At 45.7% G+C, this 23,788-nt stretch overlaps 1 protein-coding gene across 1 annotated transcript; it reads left to right on the top strand.

The window, feature by feature from the left end:
• Window positions 1–2,472: 2,472 nt before the first annotated feature.
• On the top strand, window positions 2,473–22,704 carry POGLUT2 (protein O-glucosyltransferase 2). The gene is made up of 10 exons (XM_081908223.1): window positions 2,473–3,080; window positions 7,065–7,270; window positions 8,508–8,713; window positions 10,215–10,292; window positions 14,331–14,503; window positions 15,643–15,880; window positions 17,486–17,695; window positions 18,885–18,974; window positions 20,911–21,015; window positions 22,531–22,704. The coding sequence occupies exons 1-10, from the start codon at window positions 2,896–2,898 to the stop codon at window positions 22,546–22,548; spliced, it is 1,509 nt and encodes a 502-aa protein (XP_081764349.1). The 5' UTR covers window positions 2,473–2,895; the 3' UTR covers window positions 22,549–22,704.
• Window positions 22,705–23,788: the final 1,084 nt, after the last annotated feature.

Genomic DNA, 23,788 nt, shown 5'->3' with positions numbered 1-23,788 from the left:
CTCACATCTAATCATTTCATGGTTGCCAGTAATGGCATATTTCAGCCATCAAACGCCTAGGTGATTAGGTTGTGGGTTTTTTTTTGGGGGGGGGGGAAATCCTCCTGAATGTTAATAACGAAGGAAGCGTAGAATTGGAGAGTTGGAAGGGACCCCCAAGGGGCATCTAGTCCAGCCCCCAGGTACAGCTCGCCAGGAACCATGGGCGTAGCCAGGATTTTTGTTAGGAGGGGCACAACCAAATTGATGCCTCAGTTAGTTAAGTATTTCTATTGTTTTACTTGTTCTGGGAGGGGCAGCTGCCTCCCTTGCCTACGCTCATGACAGGAACGTAGGAAACTGCCGTATACTGAATTGGTCCATCTAGCTCACTTGACTTGCAGTTGGCTCTGCAAGATTTCCAGCAGGGTTCCCTCTCAGCCCTACCTGGAGACGCCAGGGATTCAACCTGGGGTTTTCCACATGTTTCTTGGCATCCATCTTTTCTCGAGAGGCAATAGAGTACACCTCCAGGGGCAAAGCCAAATAGCATGTTCACAGCACTAAAGTGACCTCCCAGGGCACAAGCCTGGGATGCCCAGACAAGACCCCCTCTTGGCCTTGCTGATGTGGCCTGAAGGAAAGCACAGCAACACATTTGGCACCAGCTTGGAGTTAGCAGGAGGCATACAAAGCGCCACCCAACCATTTTAGGGACTCCACTCCAGATTTGCATACGCCTTAGCTCTTTCTTCTCCGAAAGATGTCCCACAAGGCAACAGACATAGGAGCTAACTCCTAAGGGCTGTTTCCTTTGCCCCCCCCCATAAAATATTGGAGGGCCCCTTCCTAAGCTGATGGGCATCCTCATTCAAATGGTGTGCATGCACTGTGTCTTGTGATTCATTATGCATGGTGGGGCTTGCCTGGGCCTCCCCAATAATTTATTCAAGTTGGCACCCCTGGCAGCAGAGGTTTAGGATCAGTTTTCCTTCTCGTAGATGGGCTACCTTCCCAGGTAGTTCACTGGCCCCTCAGTTCCCTCTACAGTATGTGCAGAAACTGCCGTCTTGTCCATTGGTTCCACTATTGGTCTCGTCCGCTCCATCTGCCAGAGACTGTGTTTGCCTATCTCACCAGGTTTGAGATCCACCTGCTTCCCACAACTACCCTTAGTTGGCCAGTCACGGACATTTCCCAGGGTGTGGCTGCTGCTGCATGCTGACAGCTTCTAGGAGCCACAGGTGAGGGCTTAGTGCAGGGTTGGGACCTCTTGCTGCACCAATTGGAAGGTTGGCGGTTTAATTCCCCGCAACGGGGTGAGCTCCCGTTGCTCGGTCCCAGCAGTTCGAAAGCACATCAAAGTGCAAGTAGATAAATAGGTACCACTCCGGCGGGAAGGTAAACGGCGTTTCCATGCGCTGCTCTGCTTCACCAGAAGCAGCTCAATCATGCTGGCCGCATGACCTGGAAGCTGTACGCCAGCTCCCTCGGCCAATAAAGCGAGATGAGCGCCGCAACCCCAGAGTCGGACACGACTGGACCTAATGGTCAGGGGCCCCTTTACCTTTATGCAAAAGGAGAGTTTTCTACTAGAGTCCCGCTAGTCCCACTTTATTATAGCTTGGACAGACCACACCTGGAGTTCTGTGTCCAGTTTTAAAAGGTTACAGTGGTACCTCGGGTTAAGTACTTAATTCGTTCCAGAGGTCCGTACTTAACCTCAAACTGTTCTTAACCTGAAGCACCACTTTAGCTAATGGGGCCTCCTGCTGCTGCCACGCTGCCGGAGCATGATTTCTGTTCGCATCCTGAAGCAAAGTTCTTAACCTGAAGCACTATTTCTGGGTTAGTGGAGTCTGTAACCTGAAGCGTATGTAACCCGAGGTACCACTATATTGTCAAGCTGGAAGGTGTGCAGAGCAGGGAGACCAAGACGACCGAGGGTCTAGAAACCAAGCCTTATGAGGAATGGTTGAAGGAGCTGGGGATGTTTAGCCTGGAAAAGAGCAGATTGAGAGGAGGTATGATATTTTAATGGCAGTCACATGGAAGATGGAGCAAGGCTGTTTTCTCCAGCTCTGGAGGGTAGGACATATAAACCAAAGGCTTCAAGTTACAAGAAGCCTGACTCCCTGACAGTAGGAGTTGTTAGACAGTGGAAAGGTCTCTTTCTGGAGGTGTTAGGCTCTCCTACCCTCGATGGTTGGATGGCCGTCTGTCGTGTATATTTGAGGGATAGGTCAGCTGGTTGACCGTGAGACTCTTAATCTTAGGGTCGTGGGTTCAAGCCCCATGAAATCGTAGAGTTGGAAGGAATCTGTGAAATCTTCAAGATGCTACGATTCCTGCATCGCGGGGTGGGGTGGGCTGGATGACCCTCGGGGTCCCTTCCCAACTCTACCCGCCCCTTGATCTCCCCGCGCTCCGCCAACCCCCGGCTGCCCACCGCTGTTTCGCCACCTCGTCGCCCCACAACATCTTGCTGGACTACATTTCCCGGCATGACTGTTGAGCGTGGGAAGCGGCTCCCGTGTGGTTTTCCCCTTCGGAAGAAGAAGTTTTCGTGGGACCGACGAGCCCGCCCGCTCCCCTTCTCTCTCCCCCCACTCCGCCCCTCTCTTTTCGCCGCGCCGGAGGAGCGCAAAGGCTCCGGGAGTTGTTAGCAGGGGCTGCCGTCGCGAGACAAAGGACCTGGCATGCGGCTGCCGTCCCGGAGCCTCTCCCCGCTCATGCATCGCCCAGACAAAGGCCGCCTCTCCCTTGCAGCTTTCGGACGAGGGCAGGAAGCGGAGGAGACACCCGATCGCACCGCGCTGCCTTCCGTCCTGCAAAACTGCCGTCTCTAAGCGCGAGAGAGACGCTCGCCTCCCCTCCCCGCTTTGCCCTTTGCTCCTTCGACGGGAAGCTCTGTAAATGTTCCGCCTGGGGCTGACTTGCTACTGGCCTTTGGGGACGGTGATCCTGGCCCTTTGCGAGTCGGCTGCGGGGAGCCAGCTGAGCCCCGAGAAGAGTTCGGTATGGGGACCCGGCCTGAGAGCAGAGGTGGTCCTCCCCGCCCGGTATTTTTACATCCAGGCTGTGGACACGGAAGGGAAGAGGTAATCCGGTGTAACGCTTTTTTTGTTTTGTTTTTAAGCGGGTGGGAATGGGGCTGGGGAGGAGTTAAGGTGGATGCGAAGCGATGCGAGAGCCTGGCTTGGCGGATCTGGAAACGGATTTGCATGCCCGTCGCAGGAATCCGGAAGAGGCGCTGCGTTTTGGAAAGAAAAGCAACTTTTATATGTGTGCGTGATCCGCTCTGCTCTCGGTATACAGCTCTGTGGGGAGAGAGAGAGAGAGAGGCGATTTAGCAAACTTTGATTGATTGCCCCAGGGCACTCTTCAGCAGTGGCGTAGCGTGGGTTGTCAGCACCCGGGGCAAGGCAAGTAATTTGCGCCCCCTAACCCTAACCCCCAGATGTTGCGCCCGGTGCGGCCGGCCCCCCCTGCACCCCCCACGCTACGCCACTGCTCTTCAGTAAGGAGCTGCGAGTAAATCTGTGCTTTTGGAAACGTCCTTAGAAAATTCACACTTAATCCGCTTTATGTGTATGCTTCAAAACAGCGTTAGAAACTGAGATATGGAAAGCTCAAGGGCGCCTTAAACCGAGGTTATGGGCGCAACAACGGAATGTCTTTTTTTTAATAACAATAATACAAAGCTGAAAATGAAGGAACAGCAGCTAAAGCCTTATGTTCATTTTTCACATGGTCTAGTAGGTCTTCCCCTGCCCGCCCTCCTAATATCTCTTCTCCAGTCTTCGGAGAGTAACTGGGAGTGGGGAAGCAGAAAACGGTCCTCCTTTCCTTCCACTCTGCAGTTTAATCTGAAATCTTAGGCATCCACAGGTCAGAAACTGTTCGCGCTATTGAAATTCCCCATCACAAAATGCGCCTAGAACAATGGGAGTTCCGAACGCTGCTTAAAAGTGCCGTGTGTGATGTTTGGCCCAGAAAGGTGCGCTCATTTGGGAGCAAACACGTAGGCTGGTGGGGGTCAGGGGGGCCATAGCCCCAGGTGCAGAGTTTTCAAGGGCGCCCCCAAGCAGAGATGCCTTTCCAACCCTGCCTGCCGTCAGGGGTCTCTGGGCCCCAGAGCCTGGCCTGGTCTTGCCTCTGTGTCCCCAGCGGCTGGGTTCTGTTCCCCCTCCACGCCCTGGGCACCAGCAAACTCCGCAATGCTGCTGGGAAGAAAGGGGCAAATTGTGAATGCCCCAGATCAGTGGTTCTCAAAGGGTGTGGCAAGAGAGGGTGGCAAGTGTGGCAGGAAGCTACAAGGACGATCAAATAAACATTTAAACATTTCGGTGTAGTATAGTATCGAAATATTATTAATTTTTTTGCAGAATGTGGATAAGATATCTTTTCAAAACGAGAGCCTCAAGTGAGACTGAGGACAATCCTAGTTCTCCAATGCATTTCTTATCAATAAAAAAAAAAAACCAACGTAGTGCAAGCAAATTTTTAATCGGAAAGGGGCACAGAGAAAACGTTTAGAGAACCACTGCCCTGTAGCTTGCTGTCCCTTGGGCTTAATACACATGCAGCTAGACCTGTGATTTGGATGGGCATAATTCTGCATGTGTGTGCATTGGTTTGCATACTATAGCAAGCCAGGAGTGTTATCTGTACTCAGGCTTGTGGTTAAGCTCTTTCCTCCTTAATCATGAGCTGCAGCCAGGAAAAATCTCTGACAATAGATGGTTACAGAGGAGTGAGCTTAAGTCCCCTTTCAATGGTGCAATCTTGTCCCTGGGAGCCTGCACAGCTGCCCTGAGCCATAGTTAGGCCACATCTGCAGGCATGTAATGTGAAGCTAATGCATTTAATGCAAATTTCTACATAGAATTTCAGGAGTACATAATTTATTCCAGTGTCTTTTTTTGTTCTCTTAAAAAAACACCCTTATTTTTGTGACTTTAAAAAATGCCTTTGGGTCCTACATATAGGTCTGTGTTGGATTTCATATTGTCTTGGACAACCGAGGTCCTTCTTTGGGGAAAACATTTGCAACTCCTGCCTTTTTTGGCTATGGTCCTAAACACAGTCAGACTGATTAAATTGACTTCAGCTGCTTAATGGTTTGCAGCGCTGGACCTGCTATAATTTAAATAAGGTTGTAATTTAACCAGTGTAGCATTACAAAAACCCCAAAACCTTGCAAAGTCTACTGCACTTCAAGTTCATTCCAACTTTGTTCTTGAATTTGAATCCCTAATGTTTTCCCACTATATAGAAATGATTGGAAATATAAAGAGAACGAGGCGTGAATTTACATGTTTGGGTGGGAAAACGTGTTATAATAGAAGCAAACAAACTGAGCAGTGCATCAGTGGTTGAGTTTAACTCCACTGGTCTTTTCGGAGCTTCCAGACTTTCAAAAGGAAGTGTGTGTTTTTTCACATGGCACAAAATGAACTTGTGGAATTCACTGCCACAAGATGTGGGGGGTGGGCAGTTCGTTAGATGGCTTAGTCAGAGGATTAGTCAAAAGTCTGATCAGTGGCTACTAATCACAATGGCTACAAGCAGCCTCCAAGTTTCAGAGGCAGTATGCTGGGGAACGACCGGAGGACAGGGCTACTGTGGACTTAACTGAGGCATTCTTGTTTGCTCCTCTGAGGAAAAAGGATTCTAGATTTGACCTTTGGGCAGATCCACGAAGACACAACTTACTGTTTTTCCTTCTTTATAAATGAGAAAAAAATCAGCCTGAAACTGAAACCAAGGAACCTAAAAGGTAAAGGTAAAGGACCCCTGGATGGTTACGTCCAGTCAAAGGCGACTATGGGGTTGCGGTGTTCATCTTGCTTTCAGGTCAAGGGAGCCAGCATTTGTCCACAGACTAAACCGCTTCTGGCGCAACAGGACACTGTGATGAGTGCCAGAGCGCACGGAAATGCCGTTTACCTTCCCGCCGCAGCAGTACCTGTTTATCTGCTTGCGCTGGCTTGCTTTCAAATTGCTAGGTTGGCAGGAGTTGGGACAGAGCTACTGGAGCTCACCCCATCACGCAGATTTGAACCGCCGACCTTCTGATCAGCAAGCCCAAGAGGCTCAGTGGTTTAGATCACAAGGCTACCCACATCCCTTCTGCCAAGGAACCTACAAAGCACTTAAACACATATTTCAGTTTCAGTATAATACATGACATTATAGTACCTTCATGAGCTATGCTAGTGTGGGGAGAAACCATGCAGGTATTTTAGATAGGGAGAGGTGTTAAAACACTACCTTTTCTTGCGTTCACATCTGGGGGGGAAAGGTTACTCAAAACATTTACCTCAGTAGGCATGTTTGCAAGTTAGCTTACCCAGCTCTGGGTATTGGTAGAAAAGCTCTGGAAAACCTTGGTGTTCAGGAGAAGTTTAATTCCTGAGAGACAGCTCATCCGCTATTACTGATGCATGCAATATGTACCTAATGTGGGGTGACAGTGATGCTCAGCAGGCCTGGCCAGCACTTTAGATTAACTGAGTAGACACTTATAACAGACCCCAGAATATGTTGCAGTATGCAGGGGGTTTCTTGGCAGATGAGCTGCTATGGAAAGACTTCCCTAGAAATAAAAAATACAGTGGTACCTATGGTTACATACGCTTCAGGTTACATACGCTTCAGGTTACATACGCTTCAGGTTACATACGCTTCAGGTTACAGACTCCACTAACCCAGAAATAGTACCTCGGGTTAAGACCTTTGCTTCAGGATGAGAACAGAAATCGTGCTCCAGAGGCATGGCAGCAGCAGGAGGTCCCATTAGCTAAAGTGGTGCCTCAGGTTAAGAACAGTTTCAGGTTAAGAACTCACCTCTGCAACGAATTAAGAACTTAACCCGAGGTACCACTGTAAATAAATTGAAAAGCAGAGTATCAGATAATATGAAGTATTTCAGCTGTCAGTGAGACCCATTCCCTTGTTGGTTTAACTTTACAATCCCCAAAGTTTATCCTTAAACTTTTCAACTCGGGTCTAGAATTCTAACCCGAAGGGGGGGAAATGTTTGATTTCATCGTCGCCATTGTCTTTGTTTTCCTGCATAGGTTTACCGTCTCTCCGGGTGAAAATGCATTTCAAGTAAAGATCACGGCTCCCGAGGAGCAATTTACGCGGGTAGGAGTGCAAATATTAGACAGGAAAGATGGCTCCTTCATCGTCAGGTACAGGATGTATGCAAGCTACAAAAACCTGAGAATTGAGGTTCAGGCCCAAGGCGTGCACGTTGCCAAATCTCCATATAGCCTGAAAGGTACAAAACTGGCATCTCATGTAGTAGCTTCTCACTGTAGCTTCTCACTGTTGGGAGACTCTTATGCGTTGTAATTGGGACTGAAGTTTGCCTTCCCAAAGTGAAACCAACTTATTGGATGTACCTACCCCTCCCAGTGGACCATTAATCCCCCTTTCTGTCTTCCACAATATGGGCAATGATCTCAGTGCAAGGAAGGAGAAAAGATCTACCTGAATTGTGTGATTAATAATAATGATGATGATGATGATTTATTATTTATACCCCGCCCATCTGGCTGAGTTTCCCCAGCAACTCTGGGCGGCTCCCAATCGAGTGTTAAAAACAATACAGCATTAAATATTAAAAACTTCCCTAAACAGGGCTGCCTTCAGGTGTCTTTTAAAGATAGGATAGCTGCTTATTTCCTTCACATCTGAAGGGAGGGCGTTCCACAGGGCGGGTGCCACTACCGAGAAGGCCCTCTGTCTGGTTCCCTGTAACCTCGCTTCTCACAATGAGAGAACCGCCAGAAGGCCCTCGGCGCTGGATCTCAGTGTCCGGGCTGAACAATGGGGGTGGAGACGCTCCTTCAGGTATACAGGACCAAGGCCGTTTAGGGCTTTAAAGGTAAGCACCAACACTTTGAATTGTGCTCGGAAATGTACTGGGAGCCAATGCAGATCTCTCAGGACCGATGTTATATGGTCTTGGCGGACCCTCCCAGTCACCAGTCTAGCTGCCGCATTCCGGGTTAATTGCAGTTTCCGGGTCACCTTCAAAGGTAGCCCCACGTAGAGCGCATTGCAGTAGTCCAAGTGGGAGATAACTAGAGTCAGATGCATGGACTCATCTCTGAGCATTTACTGCAGGGATATGGCACCTGTAAGAGCCATCGTTCCCTCAGCCCTGTTTTACAGAATGAGCGCAGGCCCAGGTGTGACTCTGGGAGGTGATATCAGCTAGACTGTCCCACAGCTGCAAGAAGAATGCCTGTCCATTGTTCTGGGAATTGGTGGAGAAAATATAGACGTATCATTCTGAGGGTTAAGACACTGTCAAATTTTAATCCAGAAAAAAACCCCTGTGCCCTCCATCATCAAAAGTCTTGAAAATGTGTGTTTTGAACAGTGCTCTAGAAAACCAGGTGTCTTACTAGATATAACAAGAGGTGCTTCAAATTAATTGTAACTCATTATCGAATATGTACGATATGTGACTGCAAACACACGCCTTAAAACAAATTTATTGCATGCAGGACCCGTCTATCATGAGAACTGCGATTGCCCCCAGGAAGATGGAAATGTGTGGCTGGAAGAAATGAGCTGCCCTCCATCCATTTTGCAGATTCAAAGAGATCTGGCGCATTTCCCCACCGTCGACCCTGACAAAATTGCCAAAGAAATCCCACAGCGGTTTGGGCAGAGGCAGAGCTTGTGCCATTACACCATAAAAGACAACAAGGTACACACTCCACCCACGGAAGTGGCTGTTTTTGCAAATAAACGTATGATAAAATCCCTGGAGAATAATGGAGGGTAGTCATTGTTCCTCTGGAGCCTGCTGTTCAGCTGAAAGAAATCAGCTGGTGTCCTTATGCAATTGCCTGGCATCTGCATGTACCATCATAGTAAACGCTACTGAGGTAGATGGAGCAAGGGTCTGCCTTGTTATCAGGCAAGCTTCCTAAATTCCTACACTTAGAGCATACATCAGTGAAACCATCCTCGGTGTACAGGGCAGCATGCTAATTCAATAAATAAATAAACCCGTTCTTCTGGCCATACTACTAATAGGTAAAGGTAAAGGGACCCCTGACCATTAGGTCCAGTCGTGACCGACTCTGGGGTTGCGGCGCTCATCTCGCTTTATTGGCCAAGGGAGCCGGCATACAGCTTCCAGGCCATGTGGCCAGCATGACTAAGCTGCTTCTGGCGAACCAGAGCAGCGCATGGAAACACCATTTACCTTCCCACCAGAGTGGTACCTATTTATCTACTTGCACTTCGACATGCTTTTGAACTGCTAGGTTGGCAGGAGCAGGGACCGATCAACGGGAGCTCACCCCGTTGCAGGGATTAGAACCGCCGACCTTCTGATCGGCAAGTCTTAGGCTCTGTGGTTTAACCCACAGCGCCACCCGCGTCCCTTTTACTAATAGGTAACCCGAGGCTAAAGAGAACACAAGAACTCAGGAAGAGCCAAGGTAAAACCAAAAGAATTATTCTGCTAAATCAGACCAAGTTCCACCTAGTCTGGCATGAGAAAACCAGTTGCAAGTGTGTAGTAGCTTATACGGGGGCAATTCCCATCCTTGCTTATATTGTCCACAGCATCTGGTATTCAGAGAGAAACTGCCTCTGAATGTGGTTACTAGCTGTTGGTGGACCATGAATTTATGTAATGTTTTTAAAAAAATCTTAACAGAGCAGCTATTGCAACATCTTGTGGCAGTAAACATTGATTATGCATTGTGAAGAAAATACCCACCTTCTGCCGTGAACAAGAAATTTCTCTGCAAAGGAGGGCAATGGTAATATTGCAAAGTAGATGGCATTGGCAGGCAGGCATCTTGGGGCCGGATTTATTCCCTGAAGACTGGGTCCCTTTCTGGTGAAACGGCTGCCACTCTTATTAGGAAGGTTTGCTCTTTCCATGACTTCCATCTAATGCTGTGTTGCAAATTCTTACAGGGTGCTCCTAATTAGGACTTGCTAAAACTGTTACTGTTGGCCTGGCAAACTTGTTGGACATTAGCAATAGCAGCTGTAAGAGCAAGGTTGTTGGCTGTCAATATATTCTGTGTTGTTGGTTCTGCAGTCTTAAAGTTACATTAGAAAATGGGGATGATCGGAAGAGTTTAAGCTTTTCCTTTCCTTTCCTTTCCTTTCCTTTCCTTTTGAGAGGAAAGGAAATTCAATTGAAATTAATTCAAATATGCCCAGTTTGCTTTGTTTGTTTTTAGGTTTACATAAAGACCCACGGGGAACATGTAGGCTTCAGGATATTCATGGATGCCATTCTTCTTTCTTTGACTCGGAAAGTGAGTAGACGTCTTAAAAAACATGGTCGTTACAGATTTTAATTCCATTTTGTTTTTAAGTCTGTGTGCTGTGTCCTCTGCCATGAATATGGCACCTGAAGTGCTGTAGAACACAATAAACGGTAAAAACGAATTAACAATAAAAAACGGCAACCTCGAAATAAACATTAAAAGAAAAGGTAAAGGACCCCTGGACAGTTAAGTCCAGTCAAAGGCGACTATGGGGCTGCGGCGCTCATCTTGCTTTCAGGCCAAGGGAGCCAGCGTTTGTCCACAGACAGCTTGAATAAACCGATTCTGGCACAATGGAACACACTGACGGAAACCAAAGTGCATGGAAATGCCGCTTACCTTCCCGCTGCAGTGGTACCTATTTATCTACTCACTCTGGTATGCTTTCATACTGTGAGGGTGGCAGGAGCTGGGACAGAGCAACGGAGATTCGAACCGCCGACCTTCTGATCAGCAAGCCCAAGAGGCTCAGTGGTTTAGACCACAGCGCCACCCGCATCCCTGAAAACAAATCTCCATAAGACAGCCTCCATAAGACACAGGTGGAAAATGGTGCTGTGAGCAAAAGAAACAGAGTCACCTGCCACTAGCCAGCTGGAATGGTTATTTAGAAAAGCATAATTTTAACTAAATACTGAAAGGCCAACGAAGAGGTGACTGTCTGAATTTGAGCTGACAGACAACTGGGGACAAGATGGGAGCCTGCAGTCCCCTGTAGCTTGTGTCCCGTGTGGCAAACTAGCCATTCCCAAGTGCTGCTGTCAACTAGGAGTAACTTTATTGTCAAGCAGCCTTCCCGATTCCCATCAGTCTGCAGCAGCCCAGGAAAGTTTTCTTAATATACAGTTTCAAATGCTGGTCTTCTGGTCTGGTACTAGACAGGGTCCTTTCTAAGAGTCCTAGAAGAGAAGCCTTAAATTGGATCAGAACTGGGTGCTGGGATTAACCTATTTCTTCTTATGACACCGTCATTTTTGCTGAAAACCATGCTGTCCTAAATCCTGCTCTGGAAAATCTGTTGTCGAAGAGTCCCTGGAGTCGTCTCATCACTGGAATTGCAGCCTATTTGAAAGTAGTAGATGCCTGAAGGGTGTGCCGCAAGAATTGCAAATACCAAAACCAGATGACTTAGGCAAGCTAGTTCCGTTCGTGCTATTAGGCAGAGCAAATATTCCAGGGTCCCTAATGAGTTTTCCTTACTCCAGAACAAAAAAGAGAAGTTTCTATCGCTGCAGGGACAGCTTCTCTGACGCGGCGCTGCACTGATGAGAAAATTTACAGTCAGCTCATCTGGCATGCAGTCGGTGCTGAACGAGATGTGACATGAGAACTCTGTGGTCGGAGACAGTATTGTGTAATGGTTAGGGTTTTGGACTACAGTGGTACCTCGGGTTAATTCGTTCTGGAGGTCCCTGCTTAACCTGAGGTACCACTTTAGCTAATGGGGCCTCCTGCTGCCGCCGCACCTCGGCTGCGCAATTTCTGTTCTCATCCTGAAGCAAAGTTCTTAACCCGAGGTAGAATTTCTGGGTTAGCGGAGTCTGTAACCTGAAGCGTCTGTAACCCGAGGAACCACTGTATAGCTGCAGAGGCCAGTGTTCCAATTCCAACTCGCTGTGTATCCCATTGCCACTTCACCTCAAATTCCTTGGGAGAAAGGCAGGAAACAATGGAATGAATGAATTAAATGAACTCCCTTTCTCCTCCTCCTCCTTTATTGAATTTATATCCTGCCCTATACTTGGAGGCCTCACGGTGGTTCACAGAACAAAATCAAAATATAAAACCACAAAATATATAATCAAACCAAAAACAACAACCCAATACCCCCCCCAAAAAAACACATTTTAAAAGGGCATAGGATGTCATTCAAATCCTATAAACAAAAGTTAGCTGCACTGAACCTAATCTGGGTCAGAACTGAGTGGGGGGGATTGACTCCTGCCCCCCCGTGAAAATCCCCCACTGCCAGCAGTGTTAGAAACTGAGTTATGAAAACTAGGAGCTAAACAGCACCTTAAACCTAGCTTATGGGAGCAACAACAGAATGTTTAAGCGTGCTTTTTTATACATAGCTGAAATATAATGGCAGCTAAAATATTATGTTGATTTTTCACATAAAAATCCGTCCCCTGCCCACCCCCTAATACTCTTAAGAGGGTCTCTTCTCCAGTCTTCAGAGAGTAGCTGGAAGAAGGGGAGGCAAAAAAAGGTCCTCCTTTCCTTCCACTCTGCAGTTTTAATCTGAAATCTTAGGTGCAGTAAGGCGCCAAGAGCTCAGAAACTGTTTGCACTATTGAAATTCCCGGTCGCAAAATGTGCCTAGAACAACGGGAGTTTTGAACACTTGACTACCACCACCTGCAAGTTGCTATTTACACCCGCTGGTAATATTTACAGTTGTTGATGAAAAGGGGAGAGTATAATTTTGAACATGTTAACCTGCCCTCTCCCTGCACCGTGCTTCTGATCAAAACAAGACTTAGTTTTCTCTTCCTTCCCCCACACAGCTGGTTTGGTGTTTTTTTAAAAAAAAAATTAAAACGGCAAAAATTAAAGAGCAATCTGCTTAACCTTTCCATTAGGAAATCAGGAACGAAACCTTGGTCCACTCTGTTCTGTATCCCATGCTTAAATGTACATTATTTTGTACTTCGTAGATCAGCTGTTTTCTCTCGTTTTCTGCCTTGAGGGAACTGTTACCCTGAACTGCCTCATGGCTGCCACAGGACTCCTGAGTATTCAAGAGGAATGTAAGGGTGTTCACTTAATTCGCACTGGGTACTGGTTAGGGCCTTTGGCCCTCACCATGTGAATTGAAACCATGACTGTAAACAACAACTCAACACCCAGATCTGTCTGCGCATTGCAGGGGGAGATTGATAGCAGAGGGCAAGCTCTCTGAGCTATCTGCCATTACTGATATTCTAACTGAAGTCCCCTTTCAAAACTTGCAAGGAAACACGGGATTCCCTAGAACCCAGTATGGATTGCACCTTCATTCGGAAGATGTCACCACAAACATTAAGGAAAGTGTGCTTCAAGAAGTCTGTTGAAAAATATGTGAATAAACGTAGCCTGAACTTAGGTTTCGAGAAATAGAATGGCTTGCAATTCACATTGGGATTATAAACCAGCAGGTGGCATTGCGCTCCTAAAGATTTCGGTTTACATGTTTCCTTTTACCCTAAGAAGGGAGAAGACAAATACAACATGTTGGCTTATCCCTGCCTTCCAAAAGCCTGTCCAGAGTTGCTTCTCAGAGAAAGTCACTTATCTTCGGTGTAGTAGGTAAAGAAAATGAGCTATGAACAAACCACCCCATTTTAGGCTCCCTTTTTAAATGTGAGGAGATGACAATAATACAGTGGTACCTCAGGTTACATACGCTTCAGGTTACATACACTTCAGGTTACAGACTCTGCTAACCCAGAAAAAGTGCTTCAGGTTAAGAACTTTGCTTCAGGATGAGAGCAGAAATTGTGTTCCGACAGCAGCGGGAGGCCCCACTAGCTAAAGTGGTGCTCCAGGTTAAGAACAGTTTCAGGTTAAGTACGGACCTCCGGAACGAATTAAGTACCGGTACTTAACCCGAGGTACCACTGTACTGGTCTACCCTGCAGGGTTACGATAAGTGTAATATATGTTCATCACTTAAGCAAATGCCATATAAATACAAAGCATAATTCATAGTTTTGTGTTGTAGGGGTTTTAGAGGACAAAATAACCTTAAATTGTACCCAGAAGACTATAGAAAGTCAGTGAAGACCCTGGAGTATTGATGTAATATATACTTTTAGGACTTGTCGTTCCAGTTACTCTCCAGTAACTACTCTCCATAAAGGTCTAGGGCCTATTTCAATAATCAAGTTTACAAGTCTGGAGGAATGTTTGCTTTGTGTGTGTTACATGTGAACTGTAGTGATCACAAAATTATAAATAAGAACCACATGTCAATTTTGGGGTGGTCAAAGAGTGGCCTGATGCACTCGTAGACAGTGAATGTTTTGCTTTACTGTCTCTCAGGTGAAAATGCCAGATGTGGAGTTTTTTGTCAATTTGGGAGACTGGCCTCTGGAGAAAAAGAAATCCTCTCAGGACACCCACCCCATATTTTCCTGGTGCGGATCCAACGATTCAAAAGACATTGTGATGCCAACCTATGACCTGACAGACTCCGTTTTAGAAACAATGGGCCGGTAAGAGTTCCTACCAAGGTTCTGGAAGTTGTTCCACATCTTATAATGTTTCTTGTTGACGGTGTTCATTGGTGCTGCAGTTAGCAGTGGGTACAAGCCATTACCTTTATGCATGGAAAATGGGAAGCCGGATGCAAGGGGGATACAGTATAGCTGTCAACCGTCCCTTATTTGGCGGAAAACTCCCTTATCCCAGCGCAGTGTCCCGCTGCTGTCCCGGATTGATGATGTCCCTTAAATTTCCCGGGTTTCATGCTCGCCCGGCTCAGGAGGGAAGCAGCTGCTCAGGTTCCTCCGCCACGAGAGAGAGCGCGAGCATGAGCTGCCGCTTCTCCGTCTCTCCCTTTTCCCCCTAAGGGTGGGCTGCGCTGCCAGGGGAAGCCAGAGGCGGCTGAGGAGCCTGAGGGAGGAGGAAGAGGAGGGGATGGGGAGGGACGCAGAAGGGCGGTTCTTCAGCAGCCACTGCAGCGCCACAACCGCCTCATGCCAGGCTCGCGGGCGAGAGTCTCTCTTCCTCCCTCTCGGGCGGGGAAGGGCCGATGGAACTCCTCGTGCCAGGACGACGGCAGCCCCGACGTGCATAAGCTAAGCAAAATCCCTTATTTTGGCTGCTGATCCCTTATTTTCAAGGCTGCTGATCCCTTATTTTCAAATCTGTAAGTTGACAGCTATGGGCTACAGACAAGAGGGGGAAAGGAGATAGGCAACCCAGTCAGATGGGTGGGGTATTATTATTATTTATTATTATTATTATTGAATAAGGCATCCCTAGTTTCATCAGAGAAATCTTGCAGGGCATGGTTGAAAAGTCAGGAAAGTGAGAGTGCCTGGTTATGGGTGCCTTTGCCTCCACCCATCCCAGTCAGGAATAGAAACACAAAGTTTCCTCACAGCTCTCTCTGAGCATACTGGTTTTCATGCTATCTTCTCACTTCTGGTGAAATAGCAAAAGATACAAACCCCACATCTCTTACAAGAAGAGAAAACTTGGCTCTCTGGAGTCTCTCACTGGGCCATGTCGCCTGCCTTTCAGCAGAATCGGTGGTGGTTCCTCAGGGACATATTAATACGGAGGTGCCACCCGTTCCTGCCTGGAAGCTCCAACAACTGTGGACAAATATCCCATTTCCTCTCAACAGAGTCAGCCTGGACATGATGTCTGTTCAAGCAAACACCGGGCCGCCTTGGGAAGAGAAGAACGCCACGGCGATATGGCGGGGCCGAGACAGCCGCAAAGAAAGGCTCGAACTTGTGAAAATGAGTAGAAAGTACCCAGAAATCATCGATGCAGCGTTTACAAACTTCTTCTTTTTCAAGCATGATGAAAGTCTCTATGGCCCCATTGTGAAGCATATTTCCTTTTTCGACTTCTTCAAGGTACGATACAAAGGTGATTGTGCTTAGATAAGCCTTTAGAGAGGTTTCCCCCCTTTTAAAAAATTATATTGAGATGTCGGCAGCTGCCCAGAGATTAAAAAGCGTATCTTACAAGTTTTTGTAGCGCTATCACCCAGTTCTATGGAGGCTGTACCTAGATTATAATTTTTCGGAAACCTTAAAGTGTTACTCTAGCCATTGTTGCTTGGGATAAACATGTTCACTTTGTCCAAATTGCTGAGGTTCTAGATGCCTCTTAAGACAATCTGTGCAGGTGGTTCCCCCACCCCACCCCACATTATTTCCCTTCATGTTTTGGTGAGGCAAAATGAGGCCTTAAATTCTAATTTAAGCCAGTAAATGGAAGATGGTTTGTCTATGACCAGAGGTACGATCCAAACCCACCCAAGCCTTTTACAACTGAATTTTTCAAAGGCTTGAGCCGGTTTTAACGTTATTAAAATTATCCCTCTAATGTGGAGATCATATAACAAGCAACTTCTACTTGTTGGTCCTCTGAGATGAGAGGTAACATTGGTCCTGAGCTTACAGTTTTAGTTTGCCCAATTAAACGTCGTATTTCTATGCCAGTTCTGCCAATTCCTAGTGGTTGCCGGTGCCGATGTACAGATATTTCACGCTATTCACTTGACTCATGTTGTAAGCTTGGTAATGTTATAACATGAAGTATTGTGACGCGAAACTAGTTTTCATGGTCTCAATGTGGGGCTTAAATGTCTCAAGCAGACTTCAGCGACACTGTGCAATGCACATTACTACTGTAGGCATGTTTCTCTGCCTGCACAGACCATAATCATCAGTAGACACGCACAGAGAGTGCTTTTTTCTGGGGGGTACACAGGGGTACGTACATCCCACAACATTTTGTGAATCTTTGTACTTTTGTCCATTTACTCTATTTATTTTTACCGATTTGAACTATAAAATGGTGATTTTCTTGAGTCAAAATGAGAGTACCCCTAAACATTTTTTTAAAGAAAAAAAAGCACTGTATATATATGTTCAAAATAAAGACCTTAGATTGCTTTACACCTTTTGGAAAGCTTAACTGGATGAGACTGCCTTAGTAACACTTAAGCTTTGATTAATTTTGTGAATGGTTAGTAAAATATACAGCAATGTGTGATATGTAAAATGAACCATGGAAAGAGATGAAGGGAAGACATTGGATATTTTAAAGTTTGCAAAATGTTTTATTTGACATTGTGAAACAGAAAAATTAATAATAATAAAAATTATTATAGAACTTCAAAGGTACAGGAGAATACGAAAACGACACCAGCTAAACCTGGTTAAAAGCTCACACATGTTGTTTATGGGTTAAAAGCATAGCATAGTTGTGAAAGCAACAAACTCATGAGAAATCCAATATTGGCTGGAGCTCACTATTAAGGGTACATCTGGTGGCAAACCCAGGTTTGCTGCTAAGTAAATGTGTAAAAATATCCTAAAGGTTCTCTGAAATCCTGCATTCAGATCTTCTTGCGGGTCCTCAACCTTCAGATGCTGATGCCATAGTGGAGAGAACCCCACAACAAATTTAAAGGCCGCCTGCTTATGAATTTTGTGTTGTGTGTTTTGCAGTATAAATACCAAATTAATATCGACGGCACAGTGGCCGCGTACCGACTGCCTTATCTGCTAGCAGGAAGTAGCATAGTGCTAAAGCAGGACTCCATCTACTACGAACATTTTTACAACGAGCTACAACCGTGGAAACATTATCTTCCTTTCAAAAGCGACCTAAGTGATCTTCTGGAGAAGCTGCAGTGGGCCAAGGACCACGACCAAGAGGTGAAAATACAATGGGCCAGCACAGATGTTGCAAAATTATGTTCCCACAGCTCTTAGGAGTTTCTTGTGCCACACAGAATGGGGTGGGTGGGGATTCCTGCATCTAAGCATGCAGTGGAAAGCTGGGTGAGGAGTTTGGGCTTGCAGTAAACTGCCAGAAGGTATTGTTGTTTAGTCATTTAGTCGTATCTGACTCTTTGTGACCCCATGGACCAGAGCACGCCAGGCTCTCCTGTCTTCCACTGCCTCCTGCAGTTTGGTCAAACTCATGCTAGTAGCTTCGAGAACACTGTCCAACCATCTCATCCTCTGTTGTCCCCTTCTCCTTGTGCCCTCCATCTTTCCCAACATCAGGGTCTTTTCCAGGGAGTCTTCTCTTCTCATGAGGTAGCCAAAGTATTGGAGCCTCAGCTTCAGGATCTGTCCTTCCAGTGAGCACTCAGGGCTGATTTCCTTCAGAATGGAGAGGTTTGATCTTCTTGCAGTCCATGGGACTCTCAAGAGTCTCCTCCAGCACCATAATTCAAAAGCATCAATTCTTTGGCGATCAGCCTTCTTTGTGGTCCAGCTCTCACTTCCGTACATCACTACTGGGAAAACCATAGCTTTAACTATACGGACTTTTGTTGGCAAGGTGATGTCTCTGCTTTTTAAGATGCTGTCTAGGTTTGTCATTGCTTTCCTCCTAGGAAGCAGGCGGCACAAGAAGGTAGACTGCAGTAAATCTACAAGAAGATTTGCTGGTAAAAAGTGGGGGTGAGGAAAAAGCTGGTGCACGACTAGGAAAGCAGTTGTTTTTCCTTCTCCCTCTCCAATTCCCCCTGTTTTGGAATCAGTCCTGTTAAACTCAAATGTTCTGGCGCCACATTGGGAGTTTGGTTAGTCCTAATAAGAGGTATAGATTCACAGCCCCTGTCTGGATTCATTACACAAAATCCCTGATGGATTTATGCCCTTAAGAATCACTTCTCCCAGCTAATGGAATGTTAGTCTGTTTGGGACTTGGGGGGAGGGGGTTGCCTATAATGGACCCATTCAATTTGATAATGTTTTACACATGTGAAAACTGGAATTTAATTGATTTGGGTTGGGTGGGACTGAGCAAGAAGAAGGGAAATGGGCATTCTAAGAAAATTAAAGTTTTAACATGAAGATACCTTACCTCTCCCCCACCTGTTATCCCTGATAGGCAAAGAATATTGCAAAAGCGGGACAAGAATTTGCAAGAAACAACCTCATGGGAGACCATATATTTTGCTATTACTTCAAACTTTTTCAGGTCAGTTCTCTCTTCGATTACGGAAATGTAAATGTAAGAATGCCTTAAATATAAGGAACTAAAGTGACTTTCCAGTTCTGTGGAGGAACAAACACTGTTCCTATATTTATTGCCATACATGAGGTAAAGGTAAAGGACCCCTGAATGGTTAAGTCCAGTCAAATTTGACTATGGGGTGCAATGCTCATCTCTGCTTTCAGGCCGAGGGAGCCAGCGTTTGTCCACAGACAGCTTTCCAGGTCATATAGCCAGCATGACTAAACCGCTTCTGAAATGGGACACCGTGACGGAAGCCAGAGTGCATGGAAATGCCATTTACCTTCCCACCACAGCGGTACTTATTTATCTACTTGCGCTGGTGTGCTTTTGGCAGCATGAGTTAAATGTTAAGGTTTGTTTAAACAAACAAACAAACAAACAAACAAACAAACGCTTTATTATTTTCTTCATCAGATACATTAATATAATACAGTGGTACCTCAGGTTACATATGCTCCAGGTTACATACTCTTCAGGTTACAGACTCCACTAACCCAGAAATAGTACCTCGGGTTAAGAACTTTGCTTCAGGATGAGAACAGAAATTGTGCTCCAGAGGCACGGCAGCAGCAGGAGGCCCCATTAGCTAAAGTGGTGCCTCAGGTTAAGAACAGTTTCAGGTTAAGAACAGACCTCCGGAACGAATTAAGTACTTAACCCGAGGTACCACTGTACAGTTAAATTTCCAAGAACAATAAACATACAGTCGTACCTTGGAAGTCGAACGGAATCCGGTCCGGAAGTCGGTTCGACTTCCCAAACCAAAGCGTGGCTTCTGATTGGCTGCAGGAAGCATCTGAAGCTGTGTCGGACGTTTGGCTTCCAAAAATAGGTCGCAAACTGGAACAGTCGCTTCTGGGTTTGTGGCGTTCGGGTGCGAAAACGTTTGAGACCTAAGCTGTTTGAAAACCAAGGTACACCTGTATTACATTTATATCCAAAAAAGAAACTTGCTAATCAGGTAGCAAGCAGATGGGTGAATTCACCACCACCCCAGTCCCAAAGTACAGTGGACGCTCGGGTTGCGAACGTGATCCATGCGGGAGGCACGTTCGCAACCCGCAGCGCTGTGTCTGCACATGCGTGGGTTGTGATTTGGTCTTCTGCGCATGTGCAAAGCGCAATTTTGTGCTTCTGAGCATGTGCGAGCACCGAAACCTGGAAGTAATCTGTTCTGGTACTTCCGGGTTCGGCGCGGTGTGCAACCCGAAAATGCACAACTCGAAGCGTCTGTAACCCAAAGTATGACTGTATAGAAGCACCTTCAAATCCCTAATTCCGCCTTTGTTACATATAACCACACTGGTGCTATTGTGGCATATCAAACATGTTATGTGTGCATTAGTCGTGGGTTCAAGTTCCACATTGGGCAAGATTCCTGCCCAAAAGAAGACCCTCGTCGTCCCTTCTAACACGATAGTTCTCTGATTTTACATCCCTTCAAGCCGTCCATTCAGATTGATGGGCATCCTTTTAAAACATTACCCGTGGTGTTTAATAACCAAGATCTGCAAGTAAGCACCGTGTGAAAGGTATGCACTGAAAATGAAGCTGGCATTTTGTTAAAGAAGCATCCCGACTTCCACAAATCCCATTCTAATGTGGAGGGATCTGTTCCTCAAAGCAGCAATCAGCAAAGATCAAAGAGCCCAGCTTTAGAAAGCCCCTCCCAAAACACAGCTGAAAATGTCTGTGCATTAACACGGAGGTACTGATATTTCAGCAAGTCACCAGGTGCAGCCCGTGTCAGCTTACAGTTTCTGTGATACCGAATCTCAGGTTCTTCCCCGCGAGATTTGCTGGAGCAATGGCCGATTGATTGGTTACAGCTTTTCCAACACTGAGTGCGCAAGTATAAGACGTGTCTCCCCCCCCCCTTTTTTAATTTTTCAATTAGGAATATGCCAAACTACAAGTGACTGAACCAAAAGTGAGAGATGGCATGGAGAAAGTGGAACAGCCAGATGACGACCTTTTCCCCTGTAGTTGCCACCGGAAAAAGGTACAGTATGTACAAGTTAACATTTTAGGAACTGTTTGTTCAGGGGCCTGACCTACCACTTATTTAACTGGGAACATCTTATGCCTCACATGTTCGGATTCTAAGTTGGGGGGAACAGATTTTGTTATGGGTGCCAACAGAATCCCTTGCTGCTTTCCCATCTATTGAGGGAGGCAGAGATTTTCACAACCAATGCCAGTGGTTTAACAGAAAACCACTGAGGATGTTTTGGAGTGGGTTAAATCCTGCTAAGTCATGGAGGTAGCAGGAGAGCAGGAGTTGCAAGTTCACAGAAACCAGCTATGAGTATTTCACCGAGTTTTTTTGTTCCAAAGGAAATTATGTGTTTAGCTAAGGAAGTTTGGATTTTTCTGGATGCAAAAATCATGCAGCAGACCTGCGTAATTTATCTTACGATGTGCAGTTCTCCAGTTTGCTTTTTCCTGTTTCACAGAACATACTCAAGTTTTGGCAGTCGTGGCAAGGAGAAATTCGGATCGCAAAAGCCTTGCCCCAAACACGTAGAAATCTTAAGTTGGCCACCTCTCTTGGTTCTTGAGATTTTAGCAGGAATTACCCACATGCTTTCTACAATATTGGCAACCATAAGAACTAACAACTTGCTTTCGAAAAAGATTAAAGTAAAAAAAATTGGTATTTTAAGGAAGCTGAATGAAGAATGAACCCAGGACATTGTGCTTTTTCTATATGCTATAAGACATGCACTATGCAGTTCTAGCTCACACACACAAAACACAGGACCTCTATCACAGAGAAAATGTCTTCCTTGCAAAAGGCCATCTTACCATTCTGTCAATTAAGTTGTGTTGCCGACATGAGCCAGGAGGGGTTGCAATTTTTTTAAAAAATGAAACAATATTGCAAGTCATCATGGGTCAAATCAATGAAGAAAGAGGGGTTTGCTGTGACTTCCTCTGAATCCATGTTGTGGTAGGAAGATGAGTATTTTGGAACTTGTGGAAAAAAATGTTTCAAAATGGGAGTTGTATTCCAAACATTCCATCCCATTCTAACATGACCAGAAAACAGAAGTCACGATGCAACATAGAGTGCTTATGGGTTTCTTGCGAATCTGATTGTTGTTGTTATTTAAATTTACAAATATAAAGCTAGCAGGCACGCAGTGGTATTTCTGAAATACCACCAGTCTTGCGCACCAACACAAACCCTAGGGTTCCTTTCAGAGACTCCTGAAATCTAGATCATTGCTCTCACTTGCTCTTTCCAATGAAATTATAACGTGCAAATAAATCCTCTCCGCACCCGTCTAGGGAAGTGGGTATGATACAGCCCAGGAACTTATAATTAAGTACAGACCATCATAGCCCATTAACCAGTGGCTTATTTTTCACTATTATAGACATCTCTGCAAAAATAATCTAGAGAGAGAAGGAACTTTTTCGGGAACATAAGAGTCTGCACAAAATACTATAACGTACAGCAAAGTTGTTCAGGACTTATTTCAACCGTGAAATATTTTCTTCTTACTTACAGGTCAAAGAGGAACTTTAACAAGAAAACTTGTGTTTACAGTATTTGGATTTCAGTGTCTTCAGATGAGAACAAAAAAAGACGAGTCCGAATGCCTTCTGTTGTGCATGCAGTATTACTACACCTTTGCTTTTATGATTTTTTATTATTTTTAAAAATAAATACTATTTCCATAAAGTTGAGAGCATTTTTTTGTTTTAAAAAATAGCTTTGGTTTTGGGACTATATTATACACCCCTTCTACAGAGGGCTTTTGCTGCAACCTGTTGATTACTCCGGTCGCTTAAGCAGATTACACGCAACACACCAAAATAATATGTGTGAGAAGGAGAGGAAAATGTGGACTAGAAATCTACATAGCTGAAGCTAACAAGGAAAAAAACACAGTTGGGAACCTTTCAAGTAATTGTTAAAATAACTGACTAGGGTGTGTTCAAGCTTCATTAACAGGGTTTATATTAAGCTTGCTTAATTCAGTAGTCTTTTAAAAAACTTTTGCTTGTAACAGCTTTCCAAAGAGACCCCCTATCATACGGATTTCAGACAAGGAGTTGAGCTTCTCATTGCCAAACTACACTGAAGCCCTAACTAGGAAGGATGGTTGAATAAAAATTATTCCAAGCTATTTAAGGGACCTGTGGCAAAAGCATGCTGTTTCACAGACTTGTTTTGAAACTAATAGTGTATCATTCATGTTTACCCTGTACGAAGCTGCCCCTCTAGGGATAGCGTATTGGCTCTCAGTATGCCAAGGTAAAGGGACCCCTGACCACTAGGTCCAGTCGTGACCAACTCCGGGGTTGTGGCACTCATCTCGCTTTATTGGCCAAGGGAGCTGGCGCACAGCTTCCGGGTCATGTGGCCAGCAGGACTAAGCCGCTTCTGGCGAACCAGGAAATGCTGTTTACCTTCCCGCCAGAGCAGTACCTATTTAGCTACTTGCACTTTGACGTGCTTTTGAACTGCTAGGTTGGCAGGAGCAGGGACCAAGCAACGGGAGCTCAACCCGTTGTGGGGATTCGAACTGCCGACCTTCTGATTGGCAAATCCTAGGCTCTGTGGTTTAACCCACAGCGCCACCCATGTCAGGATGCCAACTTATCTACAAAATCATTTTGAAGATGCAGAGTAGCATGTTTGGGTGCTTCCGATATGCAGAAAGTTAGCACATCGGGGGAGTCTTTGCCCTTGTATACCAGGTTTCCACAGGCATGTTGTAGTCACAAAGTACTGAACAAACTTCTTGCTCGGAATATGGCTC

The sequence above is a fragment of the Podarcis melisellensis genome (genome assembly GCF_964234715.1).
Source record: "Podarcis melisellensis genome assembly, chromosome: 4".
In the NCBI taxonomy this organism is placed as follows: Eukaryota; Metazoa; Chordata; class Lepidosauria; order Squamata; family Lacertidae; genus Podarcis; species Podarcis melisellensis.
Note: the sequence above shows the minus strand (reverse complement) of the source record. Positions and strands in the feature narration are given on the sequence as shown.